The sequence below is a fragment of the Ambystoma mexicanum genome, chromosome 2q, assembly GCF_040938575.1.
Source record: "Ambystoma mexicanum isolate Mex_15411 chromosome 2q, UKY_AmexF1_1, whole genome shotgun sequence".
Taxonomy (NCBI): Eukaryota; Metazoa; Chordata; class Amphibia; order Caudata; family Ambystomatidae; genus Ambystoma; species Ambystoma mexicanum.
In genome coordinates, this window is record NC_090924.1 from 343,998,727 (window position 1) to 344,018,096 (window position 19,370).

General features: G+C 44.6%; 1 protein-coding gene across 2 annotated transcripts in view; it reads left to right on the forward strand.

Moving 5' to 3' along the window:
• Positions 1 to 19,370, forward strand: part of GRID2IP (Grid2 interacting protein) — an 837,949-nt gene that overhangs the window by 706,242 nt on the left and 112,337 nt on the right. For both annotated transcript variants that reach the window (XM_069647354.1, XM_069647355.1), the window contains one exon: positions 35 to 357. In XM_069647354.1, coding sequence (XP_069503455.1) covers positions 35 to 357 — 323 coding nt within the window. The remainder of the gene's footprint in view (positions 1 to 34; positions 358 to 19,370) is intronic.

Sequence of the window (19,370 nt, forward strand, 5' to 3'; positions counted from 1 at the left end):
AATACTGCAATGACATATGTTTGATTATCCATAGGAGGAAGGAGATCAGGCATGACCATCTCATGGCAGAAGGATCCGCCTCCAGTCCCGCCATGTCCTTATCACTTACGCAATATTCCCTCCCCTGGCAGCACAGAGTCGAACCCTTACGTCAGCCTTGACAGCAGCCGCGCCCCGTCTCCCACGCATACTGAATATGCTGGCAGTCCCCTCTCTCAACGCAAGAAGCTCTTTACCTTCTCGAGACCCCCCCGGAGCCGGGACACTGACAGATTTCTGGATGCTTTGAGTGAGCAACTGGGGCACAGAGTAACCATCGTGGATGACTTCATGACCCCAGAAAATGACTATGAGGAGGTAAGATGGACATACATGACAGCAATTATGCCAAATTACCACACTTCACCCAACCTTTCCATAGAGATGCAATCATCTCCAGACAGGTGTCTCAATAGCTATTATGTGCCAAGGGACCTCTTAGGCAGACTGGTGTATTTCTTGCACTCTGCCCACAGTGCTGGTGACTTAACCAGGTAGTCCCTTTTTCGTCTTCCTTTACAATACATTATTCTTCTACAGTAGGTACTTGCCAAGACACGTCGACAGGTACTGCTGAACAGAAAACACAAAAAGCAATATAGAAATTACAAGCGTTAAACATTGTATTTTTCTGCTGCCTCAAGTGCAATCCGGATTTGGGTTGTTTGCCCGTAACGGAAATGTTTGCGGCTGAACAGACCATAGCTAACTTGACCGTTACAGTCAGACAACCCATACATTAGGAATACACTGCCCCATACTCCCCACTCACCTATTTGCAGCATACCTCGCAGGGAGTCAGCTACTGCTGACTCCCTGCGACACTGGTTCTCTGCACTTAAGTGCTTGGAAACCCGCGCCACAGGGGCCTTTCCGCTTTAATTTTTTAATTACATATCTTTTTATTGATTGTCGCAGGGGGACACCCCCGCTACCCCATTTCCCCTTGTTTGCTATAATGGGTTTGCATGGCATATTTGATCGAACTTTTCGTAGAGCCTAAATTTGGTAAAATATGCCATTCGGTCTTTTCTTTCGGTCTTTTGGGGTATTTCCATGCAATTGTTTGTACTATCACTTTTAGTGATGAGCACATTAAGTGTCAGCAGCTTGCCTCATGCCACCCTCCTAACAGGCTTAATACCTTACATAGACGTCACTGGGATCAACCACTAGCGGACCTTTATCACCCTAAAAATATTTGGCTTCACTCTCGTGAAGGGTGAAAGTTAGGCAAATAGAAGACAACTTTTGGAGGATCAAATTACATCAACCATTGGTAGAGAGAACATTTTAAGCAATGTGACAAACATGGGGGAGGGGAAGTGAGGGGAATCCCATATCCCTCAGGAGGGGGGGGGTGGAAGTGGGGAAGCAAGAGTGGGTGGAGCCCATTTCCAGAGTGAGAAATTGAGAAAGAAAGAAGCCTAGAACCAGTCAAGCGGTGGCGGGAGATAGGAAGCTACGAAATCAGCTCCAGCTGGGAAGAGAGATTGGAGGGGAGCACACAGAGGCTCACAAAGCACCACATCAAGGACACAAATGATAAACACCTCGCGGAATACACTTTACTGGTGAGGCCACTGCCATTTTGGCAGGGGGCCTGGCGAAGTTCAAGAAGTGCAAGCCCGGAGAAAAGGCTCACCCTTTACTATTTGCCGTTCAGCAAGGTCCCCTTCTCTGCTGAAGTCCTCTTGATCCCATTAGTTAAGTGGTCAATGGGAGCGGAATGTGTCTGCTGCGCACCAATGTAAGGCATCCAGAGGTGAGTCTGGACCCCGGATCTGGACTTCTGATGCATCGGATGGGCCACTCAGATGAAGAGGCCAAGTCCAACCATCCTAGACAGTGAGTGGTGCGAAAGAGCGGCTCAGGATTATTTTGCACTGTTATCAAGCCCAAATCCATGCCTTGATGCAGGTGGTCATGTGTTCATCGGGGACCTTGGAAATCTTGGTGGAAACATTTGTAGAACCCTGTGCCGTATCTGTTAACATTTCCGTCAGAAGAATGCCTGAGAAAAGCAGCAGAAATACCTTGGCCACCAAGGAGTGGACCTTAAAACCTAAAGGCACAGGCAGCTTTGCAATGGCATTGTGAAAAGACTACGGTGGACAACCAATCTTCAAACGTGATCGTTATTGACGGTTTCAGTTGCCTTGGAGACCTCTGCATCCTTGTCTTTTCAAGGTGAAATGCAAGGTTTTCCTCACACAGAACCTGTGCGGTATTCTTCTGCCAGTTGTCATGTTTGAGACAAGGGGAACCACTGGAAAAGAAGCGGTCCAGTTGATATCAAAGTGAGACACGATTAGGTTTTGGAAATTAGCATTAGGTTACCCCCTTTATCTACTGCAATAAATTAAGTGGAAGGTCCAGCAACAACTTCAGACACTCATTGTTGATTTTACTGTAACAAATAAAAGAGTTTTGAAAGTCAAGTCCACTTAAGAACAGGGATCAGCAGATTTTAAAAAGTTATAAACAAGGGGCCAAGCGAAATTCTAGGACAGTCTAATAATCCAAGGATGCAGTGTCCAAATAAAAACCACAAATATTATTTAAAGAAACACTTAGTACTTGTGAAAGAAGCTAAAGAGCCTTCTTCTGTTCTTTTCCTGCCCTTAAATATTTAATTGTTCAGCATCTTCTACACTGTCCTCCAGCGTTGGAAGGTCCTACATGCAGGTGCACACCACAGGCCTCTTTTGTGTGGCTACACTGGTTTTCTGTTCCTCTTAAACTCTCTCACAAATACCCAAACGCCTTCCTTCCATCTGTCCTCATCCTCCACACCCATTTGAGCAAAGACTTTTTTTTATAACCTTCCAGTATGTAATTCCTCCCTCTTAAGAAATGGTTTAAGACAGTTATTTGTCTTATGTTTAAACTGCGTTTTGAATTCCTATACAGGGACCTATGTGCTTTAGAATTCACTGTTTGGGTTGATTTTGCAAATTGACTTGGGTGGATAACCTCCCAAACTCTATATAGAAGGGCTGGGCTCACACGCTGTAATATGGAGCCACTTTGAAAAACATTTCCAGGGCCACGTTTGGTTCCCAGTCCACACCTGGGCCTCCTCCTCCCTCTCTGCCCCCTGTGCTTCTCTCTGAACAGATCTCGCTAGCATCTCCTCTGGCAAGACTGCCACCTCCACATCCTCGTACCCTAGTGTCCCTCCATGTAAGTTCCTCTTCCCCGCCAGCTCTGTTTCTTCATAATCATTCCCAGTCATTTTCTATTCCATTCGCAACACCTCCAGGAATTCACCCTCCTCTCTCCATGAAAGTCATCTGCCCATGTTCTAGGAGTCCCTCTAATTCACATTTTTCGTAGTTGTTCCCTGTGTTCTTGCTTTGAACGCCTCCTTCTCTCCCCCACCCCTGCTCACGCATATGATCACCACTCCTTTGCTCAATTAACCCTCTAATTTTTGGAGGGCTACCCTCAACCTACACCTTAGTGCTAAAGTTGTTGTGTTCCAACTTCAGACATGTATTTAGAACTATGATTTACTTAACAACCCCACAAGCAATGAGTTTTTCCTCATGTGCTTGATGATTTGAGAATACTCTTGGATTTGTACAGAGTTAGTGCTTGATACAGCTGGACTGCTCTGCAGCCTTCAACACCTCTGACCACCTCTCCTCGGACGGCGACTGGTGTAGGGAGTGCAGTGCTCTCCTTGAGTTCTGCCTTCCTTTCAGACAGAGAACACCAGGAATATCTTCTTACGTCTAATTGTAATTCCTTGGGGATCTGGCAAGGCTCCTTACTCTGCCCTCTTCCCTTCGGTATCTACCTTTAACCTTTCTGACCATTTAATCAGATTATTCAGAATGCTACTCCTACGTGGATGACACCCACATTCTTCTCATACTAAAGACTAAAGACGCCCCCTGTATTGTCCATTCTTTCTCACAATGCATTGGAGCCATCCACTGCTGGATGAAATCAAATAAACTAAAGCTGAAAGATGACAAGGTCAAAGTCTGATCATGAATTACAGTATCAAACTTTAAACCCTGTTGTTTGCCCGCTGTCCCTGACCTCCCCTCATTTCCTCTTCGGGAACCCTGGCTTTTGCTTTTATGTTAATTTCTTTCTGCCTGTTTCATCCCAGGTCAATCAAGTGGTGAGCTCCTGCTTCTTCCACTTTCACACTCTCAAAGGAGTCCTAACATATTTGACATTCACAGACAGACAGCCTGGTACACTCCCTCATTTCTTCCAGACTATTACAGAAGCAACCTCTTCCTGGACCTTCCCATCTTCCCCTTCTGCACAAATCAGCGAAACAAGAGCCCTGTAGATCACCTGCTTTTCACACTCCATAGACATGACACATCCTCCCAACAATTGCCTTTCTGAACTGGTTTTGTGTGGCAAAGAAAATGAAGTTTAAGTTCCCTGCGTATCAATCACTGAGCCTTCAATCTCTGAGGCTCTTCGTTCCTGGTCAAGACATTCATGTGCCATTCTCTGGCCAGACCTCTATGCTCTTCATTTTCAAATCTTTTGAAGGAGTTGAAGTTGGTGGCTGCAGGTTTTTCATCCTCACTCCGTATCTCTGGAACTCCCTCAGGCAATTCATAACTGTGGGGGTGGACCTTTTATCACCTTAACCCAAAACAGGCTCACCACTTAAGAAGCAAGTTCATGGTTGTACATAAAACAAGTTTATTATACAAAAGCTTCGGGGAATGGTTAGATAGTGTGGCAGGACCAAACTAACCTAATTCTCAACAATACAACATCAGTTGGCAGTTTATATACTTTGTGCAACAATTTAAAACACTCTCAGATACATGTATTACTCACCACCCAGCAAATATGATTGGACAAAACCTCTTCAAAGAAATCCCATCTTCCCCCAATTCTTCCATTTTCATTGGTCAGGCTTATCTTCATTATTATCTTCAGATCATATTAAAAAACACCACTTCTTGGGATCCATTTTAGTAGGACCTGGTATCAGCATAAAAAATCGAAAAAAAAACAAATGCACAAAACCTGCGCAATCTGGCAGTACCTAAGTTAACGAAAACCCATAATGACGATCAAGGTGACCGGGGGTTGCGGCTGTGTCCCCTGTACCACTTGATCAACATTATGGGTATTGAGGGGTGGCGGGGGTGTCCCCCACTTCCATACAAAGGAAAGCAGGGGACAACAAGTTTTTTAATGGGGAGGTGGAACTCACGTTGCAGGGTCTGCGCAGCAGTGAAGGAGTACAAGTAAGTTGGGCACTAGAGGTAAGTATGGGTGTTTTAAGGGTTAGGGAGGTGAAGGGAGCGGGGATGGTGGGCGGTGGTAATGTGCATGATTATTTCCTTTGTTAAAATTTTGAATTCGTAATTTTCGGATTTGACATTTTCGCAATCAAAATAATCACGCACATCCGTAGGTCCTGACGTTGGTGCATGGTTTAAACATTAGTATTGAAAACATAATTCATTGCTGGCAATATCTGGCCTAACACCTTTAACTTTAAGTATAATTGCACATGGTCTCGCTGACGGATTTTAGCAAATAGAGGAAGGTCTGTCTACACAGGATTTTCTTTGAACCATTACGATCTCCATTCCACAGACTCATGTCGCCTTTAAAAGACCTTCTAAATTATGTGGCTATATATAACCTCTGATGACCTGGAAACACACTTAATCGAACACATGACTAACCATCTCTAAACATTTTAATATAAAAGAGAAGATAACATCTGTTCCCTTGCAACTTCACAAGCTACAAGGCTCCCACTTTATTGCACTATTTAAACTCCTAAATAGCTTTAAGCATTTTGCATATCCAGTGTTTTTACTTCTGACTAGATTAAACAATGAAACTCTTTGAGTCACGCACTCAAACATCAGGAGATTATATCTACTATCAACGAGACTTATCAGACCATAAACTCAATGATATTTCTGCATATGCTGACTGCAAAGATTGAGATTACTCTTTTACCTGCCTTCTGTCATCTGAAAACCTGTTTAGAAGCTCTAAGTGTATTTTTTCAAGAGAGCCCTAACCAATATGTTCTGATTCATTGTGAAAAGGGCATTTATATTGAGATTCATGAGTTTCCCATGTATTTATATTAAGGTAAATGTATGTTTTTACATTTAGTAGATTTGATGCGTTATCTTTCTGCGCACATGCAAACTAATATTGTATCAGTTCTGGAAAAAATGTCAACCACGCTCAGTTCGCTACCCCCAGTCATCAATATGACGGTCCCAACATGAATTCCTCATAATAGAAGGGACCCTTCTTGACCACCCCAACATTCCCCCTTTAGTTAATACTTTAACTAACACATCATAATCATCCTCTTGGGAAACAGCTCTACAACCATCTCTCACCCCGGTCTCAATGTGGGCATACTCCTCCGCTGAATCAACCTGACTCGTCCCCCCAACCATTTCAGCAATCTACCCCCCGCTTTAAACAAGCATGCCAATTTGGTGGAGAAAACAAAATGGCTTCAGTTTGAGTACTCATATGGGATGAAGTACTGGTGGCCCTAGTCTTGGACAGGGTTGCAATCATCATGGCTGCACCTGTTGGTATCTCGGCAGAGCAACAAAATAAAACTAGCTGGCAGGAACAAAAAAGAATAAGTAAAAAGACAAACATAAGCATCAAAATCTTCACACCAAGGCCCATGCAAACAAAGAGTCTACTCATGAGTCATTGGTGATCCCAGCCTCAGTTTCCATGACCTCTTTCCGTTTATGCAGCACAAGAGTAGTTCTGGTACGCATGCCATTCTCTGTGTCATTTGGAGGCACACATGTACAGAAGGTGCTCCCTATTTTCCAGCATAATACACCCTTCATTGCTGTCAGGGGGTTGAAAATGTACTAGTTTTTCAAAGTTATGAACCTCAGTGTCCGCAATTGTTCCTGAATGGCACTAAACGCTGACTCCGAAGTGTTCACAAAGAGCAAGAGTTCATACCTGGTCACCTGGAGCCATTTGGCATTTGCTGCTGCATGAATGCCAGGTGCCAAGTAAAAATGTTTTTGTGTGGCTAAACAGCCGATATCGATCAGGAATGTCTGCTAAAGCCTGTGATGATGCTGCTGAGAGGTAGTTGGACCTTTTCCTTCATAATAATTATCCAGGATTTCCACCATCAGATATAATGGCCCTCATTACGAGGTTGGCAGTACCGCCGACACATAACACAGTTTCCATGACCTGAAATCCCGGTGCCACCAGGATATCATGAGTAGCGGCAGAACGTTAAATCCCCATTCCTGTGGAGTCGCATTGGACTCCACAGGAATGGGGACACTGAAGCACAGGCTTATAGTTTGGCAAAATTGTAATGAAGCCCATAGTCTCCAATTTGTCTTTATATGTGGATGAAGGGTATGCAAGGGGAACAGGAGACGAAGGGAGCATAGATGCAATTTCAGGCATTGAATGGGTCAAAATCAAGTGCTCTTCAGGGATTACAAAGACGGGCACATGAAGGGTAGAGAGACTGCACCCACGTAGGCAGTCTGGAGGCAACTTCCTGTATGCATGCTGTCCACAGATACAGATGTTGTTGAGAAGAGCAGCCGTGCCTCCGCCCAAATCCACAATGTACAGAGTGCTACTGCAGTTCCCATTTGTGCCAATGGGCACCATGCTATTGCCCTTAAAACATAGAGAAAAATGGGTAAGTGTCTATATCTTAACAGCTTTTTCTTGTTCTTTGAACCACATCAGATACTGCAAATTATTTTTCCATACTGACCCACACTCTTTATTTTTGCCACCCTTTCTTCCAAGAATCCCCTCATTCCTCCAGCTCTCCAACTCTTCACCCCTTGCTCCCATTGTTTTCTTTTTTTTTAAATAGCTCCTTCCAAAATCAATTGAACTCTTTGAGTACACCTAATTTTGTTGTGCTCTGCCCACTCGGCCATTGAACAGTCCTCATCACTTGGTATAACTGATGCTGTAATTGATTGTCCTTTAAACTACCTTTGAACCCTGCACAGGGCTAAGTGCACTAGACAAAGTGTATCTGCTACCTCCATCTCATTTGGAATAAACACCTTAGCTACACAAGAAGCATGGGGAATGATACAGCAGAAGTACCAATATCCTATGGATCTCTCTCTCCCCACCTTCCTCATGTGGCCATAACATACGTTGTCAGCTGCTAAACCATGTGCATCCATTATGGGATTTAACTTATCATCATCATTATCGAAAAAATCATTATCAACATTTCTTTTTCCTCTTCACATTTTCTCCTCATACTTCATAAGATTAGACAATTCAAATTGGTTTCCATTTATCATCTTCAGACATGACGACCCAAGGACCAAAAAACCCACAAAAACATTAATTGTTACACGATTTACAATCATAAACATTCCTTTTCTTATACAAACATTATTTAGATCTCCATCCAACCCCTCTTGCACTGAAATGACAGGTGAATCCCTAGGCCGTACTTAACTTCTATGCCTGCTCCTGTACAGGTGGAGGAGTGCTTTTATCACTTTGAGTGTCTTTCAGGTGGATCCAACTCTTATTGTCTCCCACGTTCACGGCAGTCAGAGTTGCGTAGACTACTACATGTGGCCCATGGAAACACTACTCATTCCAGCGACGCATGAAGGTGCGAATGTAGACCCTGTCCCCAGGGAGAAGCTGTATCTTGCACTGATCGTCAGTAGTCTCACTGCTGTTTCCTGTTGTCTGTTGGTGAGAAGATACAATTTATGAGGATAACATCTTAACAATTTTTGTTAATGCTTTAAGATACTCCTCAAACTCTTCTCCTAAGACTGTTGCGGTCTTGTGTGCATCTGATGTCATAAGTGTTGGTGAGAGGGGTGTATGTACCATGCAGCCAGTCATGATTTCGTGAGGGCTTTAATGGTGGTCCTTCCCTTGCTGATTTTGTATGTAAAACAAAGCTAGTGGTAGGCAGATGAGCCATGATTTATGTAACTCTGCACACAATTCGTCTAACTCGGTCTTAAGGACCCCTTTGAGAATCTCTGTGATCCCATCGGCCTGCAGGTGGTACACTGAGCACAATTGATGCTTTATTCCTGGCAGAAAAGTGATTTCTGTGAACAAGGCATTGAAGAAGTGGGCTCCGTTGTCGGATTTTAAAACTTCCCAAATTCTCCACCTCGGAAATACCTCCCTCACCAGAAATCTCGACGCCGATTTAGCATCAGGGTGTATGCGGGAACCAACCTCAAGCCACGGGAAAATGGACGAGCCACCACAATAAGATATCTGTAATTACTGCACCTCTTTATTATGCCCAGCTCCTTGAATGGACCTAAGGGCCTGGGCAAAATCCCCCGCACTGACCTCATGGTATTTCCGTGATTTACCTCCTTGCATATACACAATTCCCTACAAATTGACTTACTTGTTCCTGTAACTTAGGGATAAACCAGTCCTCCTGGAGCTCTGCTGTAATTTGTCATCGAGAAGTATGGGATGGGTAGTGTGGTTGCTGTAGGACTGAAAGAAGCAGCACTACAGGCATTACTACATTCCCTGTCACCTCCTGTCTCCAAAGCAAATCTGTGGGTGAGAGAACACATCCCCCTTTTTCCAGAGCTCCTGTTTTTTCGCTAGGTGCTTTTCCTTGTATTTCTATTACTTCAAGCACCAGAACTGCAGTGTACGTGGCTGGTAACTGTACTTGTTGGTACATGGTTTCCTTTTTCTGGGAATCTGTGAAAGGAAAATATGCCACTTCCTTCACCGCCCTGTCTGCGGCATTATTTCCGAAAGCTATTGAATTAGTGTGGTTACTGTGGGCAGCACACTTCATTAGACTTATCTCTGCTGGCAAGGTTAAAGCTTTAATTAGCTGGAATAGCAGCACAACGTGCTGGATAGGGGACCCGTCAGACCTTCTAAATCCTCTTCTGTGCCATCCTGATGGTGGAGGTGACGTATGTAGATTCAGAATAAACAGTGACCACCTTCCCCTTACACATTTCTAGCGCCTCTATAAGTGCCACCATTTTTGACACTCGTGCAGAGTACAAAGACCCATCAACAAAAATCACCTCGCTCCCTCCAGGGCATACCTCTTTCACATTTACCCTCTCTTCCTCTTCCCCCTCATACATGGTATAATTGTGAACAATATCCGTAGACTGCACCGGCTCTGCTACAAATGGCGTGGGATTTACTAGATGACATCACATGGAATAAATTGATGAATTTGATAAGATGACCTCATACCCTGAAACTTTGAGTCATCAATGTGGATTTAGATTTTTCTAGAATCACAAAAACTGCATGCTCTACATACAATGTCACCGGTCAACCCAATGTAATGGTTAAAGATCTTTGAATTGCATAAGTTGCTGCTGCCAGAGCTTGTTTGCAAGGGAATTGTCCCTGCATCACTGGGCCTAGGAGTCTGCTGTAATACGCTTTGTGGCCTTGCATTGTCTGCTGTGTCAGGACCGCTGCCATCACTTGCCCATTTGTATTGGAAAAAAGAAAAAATTGCTTCTTTTAATTTGGGGTTCACCAGGACTGGGGCTTTGCTGATCGCAGTCTTGAGTTCCCGAAAGCAAGTCCCCATTCGCTCAGACTATTCTATTCAGACTTTTTGCCTTCTGTGCTTCCTTTAGACCCTGCAATAAGGGACTCACATAACTATAGTAATCGTGAATCCATGATCTGTAATAGTTACAAAGCCCCAAAAACTACTGGATTTGTTTCACTGTGACTAGTTGAGGCGTATTTTAAACTGCAGTGGCTCGCTCTAGCATTACCTACCTTCCTGCAGGCGATATTACTTGGCCCAAATGAATTACCACTGTTTGCCAGTATTGCAATTTCTCCTTGTCCACTTTATACCCCTTCTCCACTAGCACGGTGAGGAGCGTTATTGAGTCTCCTCGACACTGCTCCTCTGAAATGCTGCAGACCAATAAATCGTCCATGTACTGAATTATGGTTATGGTTACATGTAACTTCCCCAAATCCATCTGAACAACCCTGTTAAAAATACTTGGAGATTCGCAGTACCCCTGGGTGCAACCTTGTGTGTTTGAATCTTTGACCACAATATGTAAGCGCTATGAGGTACTGAGAATTGGGGTGTATGGGAACAGTGAAAAATGCATTCTTCAAATAAACTACCATGAAGTGTGTTGACCCAGTATGGATGTTACAGAGAATGGTGGCAGGATGCAGTACCACAGGAAATTCCGCCTCAAAAATATTATTGAGGGGTTGCAAATCCTGGACCGTTCTCCAACTGGACCCCTTTGCCTTCTTTACAGGATAGAAAGCCATATTGCATGGGGACACAGTGGCTTGTATTATGCCATACTTTAACAACGCCATATTGGTATCATAAATCACTTTGTCTGCCTCCTTGGACATGGGGTACTGCTTAACCCGTGGTAATATTGCACCAGGTTTCAATTTTATCCTCTCTGCTCCAACACTTTTTAGCAGGCCCATATCATGAGCATTGCTGGTACATAAATGGTCCAGCCCTTTCCCAAACCCTCCCTTCAAAAAGATGTATCTTTAACGATGAGCATGGTCTGTGATACTTCCCATTGCTCTATCGCTATCTGGCAAGGAACCCCAATTTCAAAGACCAAGTCTCTTGTATCTTCAGTGTCTTCGAACAATTACTTGTCAGACATGTCAATTAGCAATAAGGTTGGATCGATGCACAGAACTGTGCACCACTCTCTGCCTTCCTCATCTGTGCCTGAAAGAACCACCCTGTTCTTCTTAATCACTACAGCCTCTAAGAGAATTGTAACAACGGTGCCTTGCATTATTTCCTGTGGCACATCAGGCTGAAATAAAAACTCAAATGGTACTTGCCAGGCCTGATTTCTTATCCCTGGGACCCAACTCAACAAAACCCTCACCCCATAACGAAACAATGCTGTATGCACATGAACCCCCCTAATCGCACTGTCGCTACAATAGGTCTGAAAATGCGCTGCCTCCCTTACCGGAAAGAACCCTGGGGTTGAGCATACAATACCTTCCTCTGTGAAGGCAATCAGCATATGCAATTTGCTCATATTCTCCCTTCGTAAACGATCTGCTGGGGTATCCATACAATACAACAAAGGGGCTGATACATTTTGATTATTTACATTGATACATAGATTTTCAGTATAAGGAACCGACAGGACAGCCCCAGAGAATCACTGCATGTCCATTGTTTTGCCTGACAAGGGGAACTTACCTTCCTTAATTCAAGACTGAGTAGCTCCTGTGTCAACCATAACTGAAAACGTTTGGTCATCTACCTGCTCACCTATCTGGGGTTCCTCCTCCGGATCGTGGTACTAGACGGGACTGTACACATAAGAGATCCCTGTGGCTGTCCTTCTCCTGGTACATATTAGCACCTCGGAGAGAAAAGGGATTTCCCCGAAAACATTTGCTGCATTGTACTGCACAACTGTTTCTTGGGGTAAAGGATTATTGTCCTATGTCTGCACTGATGCTTGTGCTGGCAAGGTCAGTTTGGTCCCAAAGGTCTGTGCAGCCCCAGTTGCTGGGTAATGTTCAACCCGTGCCTGCTGCAATTGCACATGACCTGGGACATATGCCAGGGTCGGGGCCTGCATCTGTTGAGCTCCCGTGTTAAAGTACTGTGGCCGTTCCCGACAATCCTGTGGCACATGCCCCAACCTTCCACATGACCAACACTGAATCCCATAATTATTTCCTGTTGGCCCATTAAACTGTGGACCCATTTCTCCGAACCCGCCAAATGACCCACTTCCCAGTGAAAATATACCTCTGTCCCTGAGAGACCCACTAATTGACCTTGGCCCAGGAACATACCTGCCCAACCAACCCTGCGTCATACCCGGTTCACTGTGTCCTTGTTGTACCGGTTGCCCATGCTGTAACTCCATAGAATTTGTAATTACTGCCCCTTCTAAATAAATATTTGCCAATTCATTTGAACAAGCTTAGCCTCTGCTTTTTGTGCATGCGATACATTATCCCTCTCCTTTTCCTGTCTTCTCTTGCAGAAATGCACAAGGTATGCCTGAAATTCTGGCCAACTCTTGTCCTCTATCTCTACTACTTTATCTAAATCATGCTGAACTTCTTTTGGAAGTCCCTTCTTCAGCATGTGGTAAAAAAAAGCCACATTCTTGTCCCATGCTTATCCCGTTTCTGCACCCCACATCTCATTAATTAACTGGATGTGTGAGACAGGATCATCCTCCAATTCCATCGTTTTAGCTAAAATCGAATTGATATCATGTTTATCGGGGTACATAATCTGCAAGGCTCCCCATAACTGTGCCCTGAGATTATTAAAATCTGTTCCATCATGGGTAATTGTATCCAACTGAACTCCTGGATACCGCGACCTCTTCCAAAGTTCGTCTGACCGCTCCCCCATAAGGGCCGTGAATAAGCTCTTCATGTCCGCTATGGCCAACATGACACCAGCAGTGTGTTTCCCTAATGCATAAATCCACTTCCCCGCCCATGCAGTGAGTGAAAGAAGTATCTTCATCAAATTATTCCGGTCCATTTGTGACTACGGGATATAATACACCCTTCACAGACCCTTCTTGAGCAACGGAAACTGATTTATGCCTGTTGATACTGGGGCTTCCCCATCTCTCCCCTACCACTTACTACAGCCATGTGAATACTGTGACATGTCCTTTGGTTCCATGGTTTGCTTTCTATCCCTGCTACTGGAGCGGAAGGTAGGATGACTACACCCTGATTTCCTTGCTCGACATCCCATTCATCTTCTTCATCCTCTACTCCTGCTGCTTCATCCCCTAATCCTTCTACAGTTATGGAGGCATATCCAGCACTACCATAGGGTGCCATCTCCCGTCCTCCCTGCTCAGCCTCTGTACCCATGGCTGCAACCCTGTTCTCCATGTCCACCTCAACCATTCTGATCATCGAGTTGTCCAATTTAACAATAACCTGCTCATGCCTCTACCTTCCTCCTTCTACGTCCCTTACCTGTCTTCTCACTTCCTACCTCTCTACATCTATCTGCCGCCATAACAGAATTAACTCTTCCTCCTCTAACCATAGTGCTTCCTTAATCATTTCTGTTCCTGCGCATCTACTACTCTTCGCAATCTATGCCCTATCCTCGCAGGAAGAGGCCTTACCTCTCCTTTCTCTCTCATTTCCAATCCTTCCTTTGCTCTTCTAAATATCAGTCTTACTCTTTCTTGCTCCTCCACCCTTAATCTATCTGCTAACCTAGCAGTTGGGGGAGTTATCCCCTTACCGCTCTTTATTTTAAACCTCTCTGCAGCCCTAACCATTGAAGGAGTTACCCTTCCACTTTCTTTAGAATTCCAGTTCTTAGAAATCGTAGCTGATGGAGGAGTTACCTCTGTCCGTCTTGCAGCCACTGGAGTAGCCGCCAGGGAAAATGGTGGTACCAACTCAGGGTCTGTGTACCCCTCTGCGGGTGATAAAGGATAGCACCCATACGATGGCAGTGCAGAAGAAATTCCTGTGCCCTCCTTTTTCAGCCCTTCCCCCACAATGTCAACATTATGGCCCTTCCTGCTTTTTTCATACATCCTCCATAATTCCAAGATGTTTTTCTTTTCTAGCTTCAAACCCTTGTGCTTTGGAGTTGAAAAGGTATGCAGGTTCTCCAATATCCCTGTATAATAGGATCCCTCAATGGGCCCAGAGGCTATCATTTCCCCCTTACTCTCCCGCAAACATTCCTTATGATATTTTAAAATGTTTGCTTTATTTGCGGGCAACACATGGAATAAATGATTCAACTGAGTCTCCAAACTTCAATCCAAGTTATCAAAACATTGTTTCCCAAAAAATCTGATACTAAGCTGAACCTGCGGCATGAAAGAGCTCTCTTTTGACACTCTCCCAATTCCTTAGTTGCCCTTCACACTCATTCACTGTACTCGCCTATACCACAATTACCCCACTTCACTATTTACTTCAATTCTACTTCTCACTCATACACAGAAGACAGCATTTTTAAGACAGCATTTTATCAAAAACACTTGCCAGACAATATTTATCCCCACCACTCGAGCATAGGAGGAGTGCAATGGTTTCCACTACAGCTCTGCTGCTCTAGCTTTCTCTTCTTTTACTAGGACAGCCTTCTCTATTACAAAAGTGTCTTTCCCTGACTACAGGAAGTTTCCTCTTCACTACTTTGACTAACCAAGAAAATCGAGGTGAGGGGCTCGGCCCGCACGGCAAATACAACAGAATGTCAAGACCTATTTTAGAAAGGTATCTGCGGTTGGATTTACCCTAAGATACCACCCCACCTTCAAGTGAGGGCTCTAGCCAGCAGAAAAGCAAACTAAAGGGTATCAGGACAACCTTGACACTGGGCCAGTGAGTTATGATACCCCCCTCAAACCTCTAAAATAACAAACTAAGTAAAACATATATACAAAGGACTTACAGCACAAAACAGTTGAATCACTCTATCTAGAAACATACACTTTTCCAAACCCTGCAACCTCAACTAATCTCACACCCGCACTCTAAGTCTAGCTTTAACCCCAAAAAAGTCCCCAAAAAACTAAACAAAATCCCTTAAGTCAAGGAAACAACCCCTTTTCTACCCCTATTTCTGCTCTTGCTTTACACCCCCCAACCATGTACTCAGGTGCTGCGATGTGGTGCTTTGTCAAATCGTTCTGCACAACTAAGCCATGGCACGACGTCTACGGGGAGCAGACGGACCTTTAACCAGTATGGCATCTGCAGACCACTGTTCCACCGTGCACGGAAGACTGGTCCGCATCATGAGGTGCCGTAGCTGGGAGGTGTGGACGGAAGATTTTTCACTGAATTTCGAGGGGTATTTTCATACAACATCTTACCCCACCTGAACTAGTAAATAACCATGGCCCACTCGCCATTACCTTTGGCCATGTCCAGTCCCACTTTGCAACATGACACACTGGCCATGGCATGTGTTCGTGGCCAGTGACCACAACTTAGAGCGGTGCCCAGTCTCTCCTTTGGAGTAAATAACCCTGCCCCACTGGTATTTGGCGCAGCCGTTTAAGACCTTGGCTACTGCCACTTTGCACCAATTAGGATTAAAGACTGTGACACACTGGCCACAGCCTTCAGCTGTGGACTGTCACACTTTGCACCCATTGGGGTAAGGGTAAAAGTCCATGCTCCCCTTTGGTTGTGGGCATTTGGACCTTTCTTTTTTTCCCCACTACATTTTTCCACAGGCGGTCCATTACAGTGGAAATAATTCCTGTGGGAAAACATATTGTTATGATTCTCGCATTAAAACGAAAATGCATTCAAAACTAACATTCTTTTTTATTTCTCTGTGTAACTCAACATGTACTTGCCGCCTTTTTGGGTCTAGCCACATGCTCCCTGAAATGAAACTTACCCCGGCCCCTCTCCGAATATCATTCTTCCCTTGTTTCTTCCCGCGATGCCCTTCCGTTAACGTAATCATCACCAATTCACTGCGGTAATCCCACAATATTACTAAATAGAGATGAAAGTAAATGGGTTAAAATAGACTTCTCTACCCTTGACAAAAAGTGTAAAAGAAATGACGGCCTCCCCTCATGTCCTCCTGTAAATATTATTTTTTCGAATTCTCACAGGTTTATCACAGGATCGATGGCATCAACCAATAAAAACAATTGTGGCTTTTCATTTCTGAAAAGTCTCAGTGCTACAATACACCAAGGGATAGAAAATATAGTTATTTTTTAACCGGTGGGTGCCCCATTATGCACTGAATTTAAAAGAAACATCATGTTTTTACACCAAACAACCACAAAAGGCACATCTGCACTGCTTTGTGCTCAACCTGTTTGCTATGTGGTGCAAATCCATCCAGCGGTTTGTTTTGCATGTGTCTAGAGGATGACTCTTTCTCGATGGGTAAATGAATGGGTCTGTCCAAAAACAGCTTTTTTGATATCTTTCAAATTTTGGGCCTTTTGACAAATTTGCCAGAAATGTTTCAGTTTGGCGGCCCAGGGCAAGTAATTTATTTGAAAAATATCAGCTATATCCATCCAGCGAATCAAAAGTTATTAGCAATAGAATGTTTGCAAAAAAGTCAATGGTTCATCGGTTTAACCTTAGCTATAGGGCGCCGACTACGGCTATAAGGTGGCAATCCTATAAATATATGTATGTTGCTGAAAGCCACTCTGAACTTATGGATTAGTTAGATTCTCCTTAGGAAGAGCACTTTTTCAGATGTTAATAAACTTAGCCAACATTTGTTGAAACTGCACAAAGAGTTCCCTAGATAATACAGAGCTGACAACATTCTTCTGGAAATGTCATCTAGTTCTCTCACCTTCGGGGAGAACTGCTGGAGAGATTTGCACCAAAATAGTACGAAAAGCTAGCACCCGGTCCCACTTGTGATCATCACATGGTCATCATGTGGTCTGGTGAAAATTCGACCAGCATTCTATTTTAAAAATGCAGATAAAAAGGGCATGATGAAGTTAGAGATACTGTAAACCCTAGCACCAATCACCAGACTCGCATACTGTTTTCCCAGGCTCTGATTGGTCCTTTGGGGTCAGTAGACCCAACAGGGTCCATGACCTCAAGAAACAAAAATTTTGAATTACTACTTTAATGAGAACAATTCTGCTTAGTTGAAGTCAGTTCTTATTGGCTGATCTTGTTGTCTGCTGTGCAACATCTTTTAAAAGCAGCATATTGCAGTCCTCTGAGGCATCCGCCATCCACTGGCAGCGTCGTGGAGGCCTCATAAGTGTTGAATGTGGCTGCAAAAAGGAAACAAGCTGCACTACTCGACATCAAAAACTGCAGACCGCACAAAGGACCTGGTGTAGATGCGTGCTGGGTCTGTGCTCAGAAATTGACACACTAGGCACAAGGTGTATGCTGTAGCTGCCTCGGCATGCCCTGGGCAAAGAGTTCACAGGAAATGGCCAAACGCCATGATCAGTGCACGAAATATGTGTTTCTTGCAGGTGTACGAGACATGGCTGAAGGCCACACCCTGAGTTAAGTGGCCTCTGGGAATGGCCTATAGTACATGCCCAGTGGGCACTTTCAGGCTCTTGCAGGAGCCTTTGGCCACACCCAGTGGAAATAATGGGTGACTTGGAGCTACCGGAAGCATGCTTACAAGCAATCCCCTCTTTTGTTTTGCATAAGTCACCCCAAGTGGGACAGATATGCCCAGATGTGGGTCCCGATCCTGCTGGACCTAGAGACCCAAGCTACTGAAGACACCCAGTGAGGCCAGAACATATCTGGTGATGCTTGTGGTCTCATGTAAAAGGGATGTGACCTAGCAGTTCAGGCTGGACTGCCCCTTTTATGGTGGGACCAAGCCCAATTTGTAATGGCTTAGCAGGTTGAAGAACGATGGTCGGGAGGGTTGCCCAGAGCAATGCCAGAGGTTAGGATTAATTCCAAACCTTGCAGCCTTCACCTTTTTTATTTTGCATAAGTCACCCCAAGTGGAACGGGTTTGCCCAGACGTGGGTCCCGAGCCTGCCGGGCCTCAAGGCCCAAGCTACTCCTCACTGATGATGCTGAAACATGTCTGGGGATGCTTGTCTCGTGCAGAAGGGATGTGACCTAGCAGTTCGGGCTGGACTGCCCCTTTTGCGGTGGGTCCAAGCCTGATGTGCATATGGTCTTTCTCCTTATGTAATGGCTTGGTAGGCTGAAGAACGAAGGTCTGGAGGGTTGCCCAGAGCAATGCCAGAGGTTACGATTAATTCCAAATCTTTCACCCATCGCCTCTTTTGTTTTGCATAAGCCATGCCCCTAGCAATGTGTCCACTGTAAATTACCTCAGTAATAATGCAAAGTGCCCATTGGGTGTGTTAAAAGTTGCTGTGACATTGCCAAAGGTGATTCCTGAGAATCTGCCACCAATTTAACCCCCCACTCCCGTCTATCACTTGGTATTCTCTCCCTCTCCCCTTCTCTATCCTTCCCCTTTCACGCCCACTTTTGGGCTTTAGAATGGCCAATCACTTTTAAATAACATTTCCTTCCTTACTGACCACATTGATCCCCAACAACCTAAACTATCTGTGATAGAAATCACTGCATCTGAAACCCCATGGCATGACCACACTCACTGCCCACCAAAAGATCTCTACCACTTTCTCCCGCCCTCCTAAAATGGCTAAGAGAAGTAGTGGGGTTGGCTTAGTGATCATCTAGCCAGCCCATCTGCCGTTCTTCCACCATCCAACTTTCTGCCTTTCTCCTCGTGACACACTGTCGTTCAACACCTTTTTCCAACCCAACTGGCTATTACTCTCATGTATTGGCTCCCAGGTCCCCGTAACTCT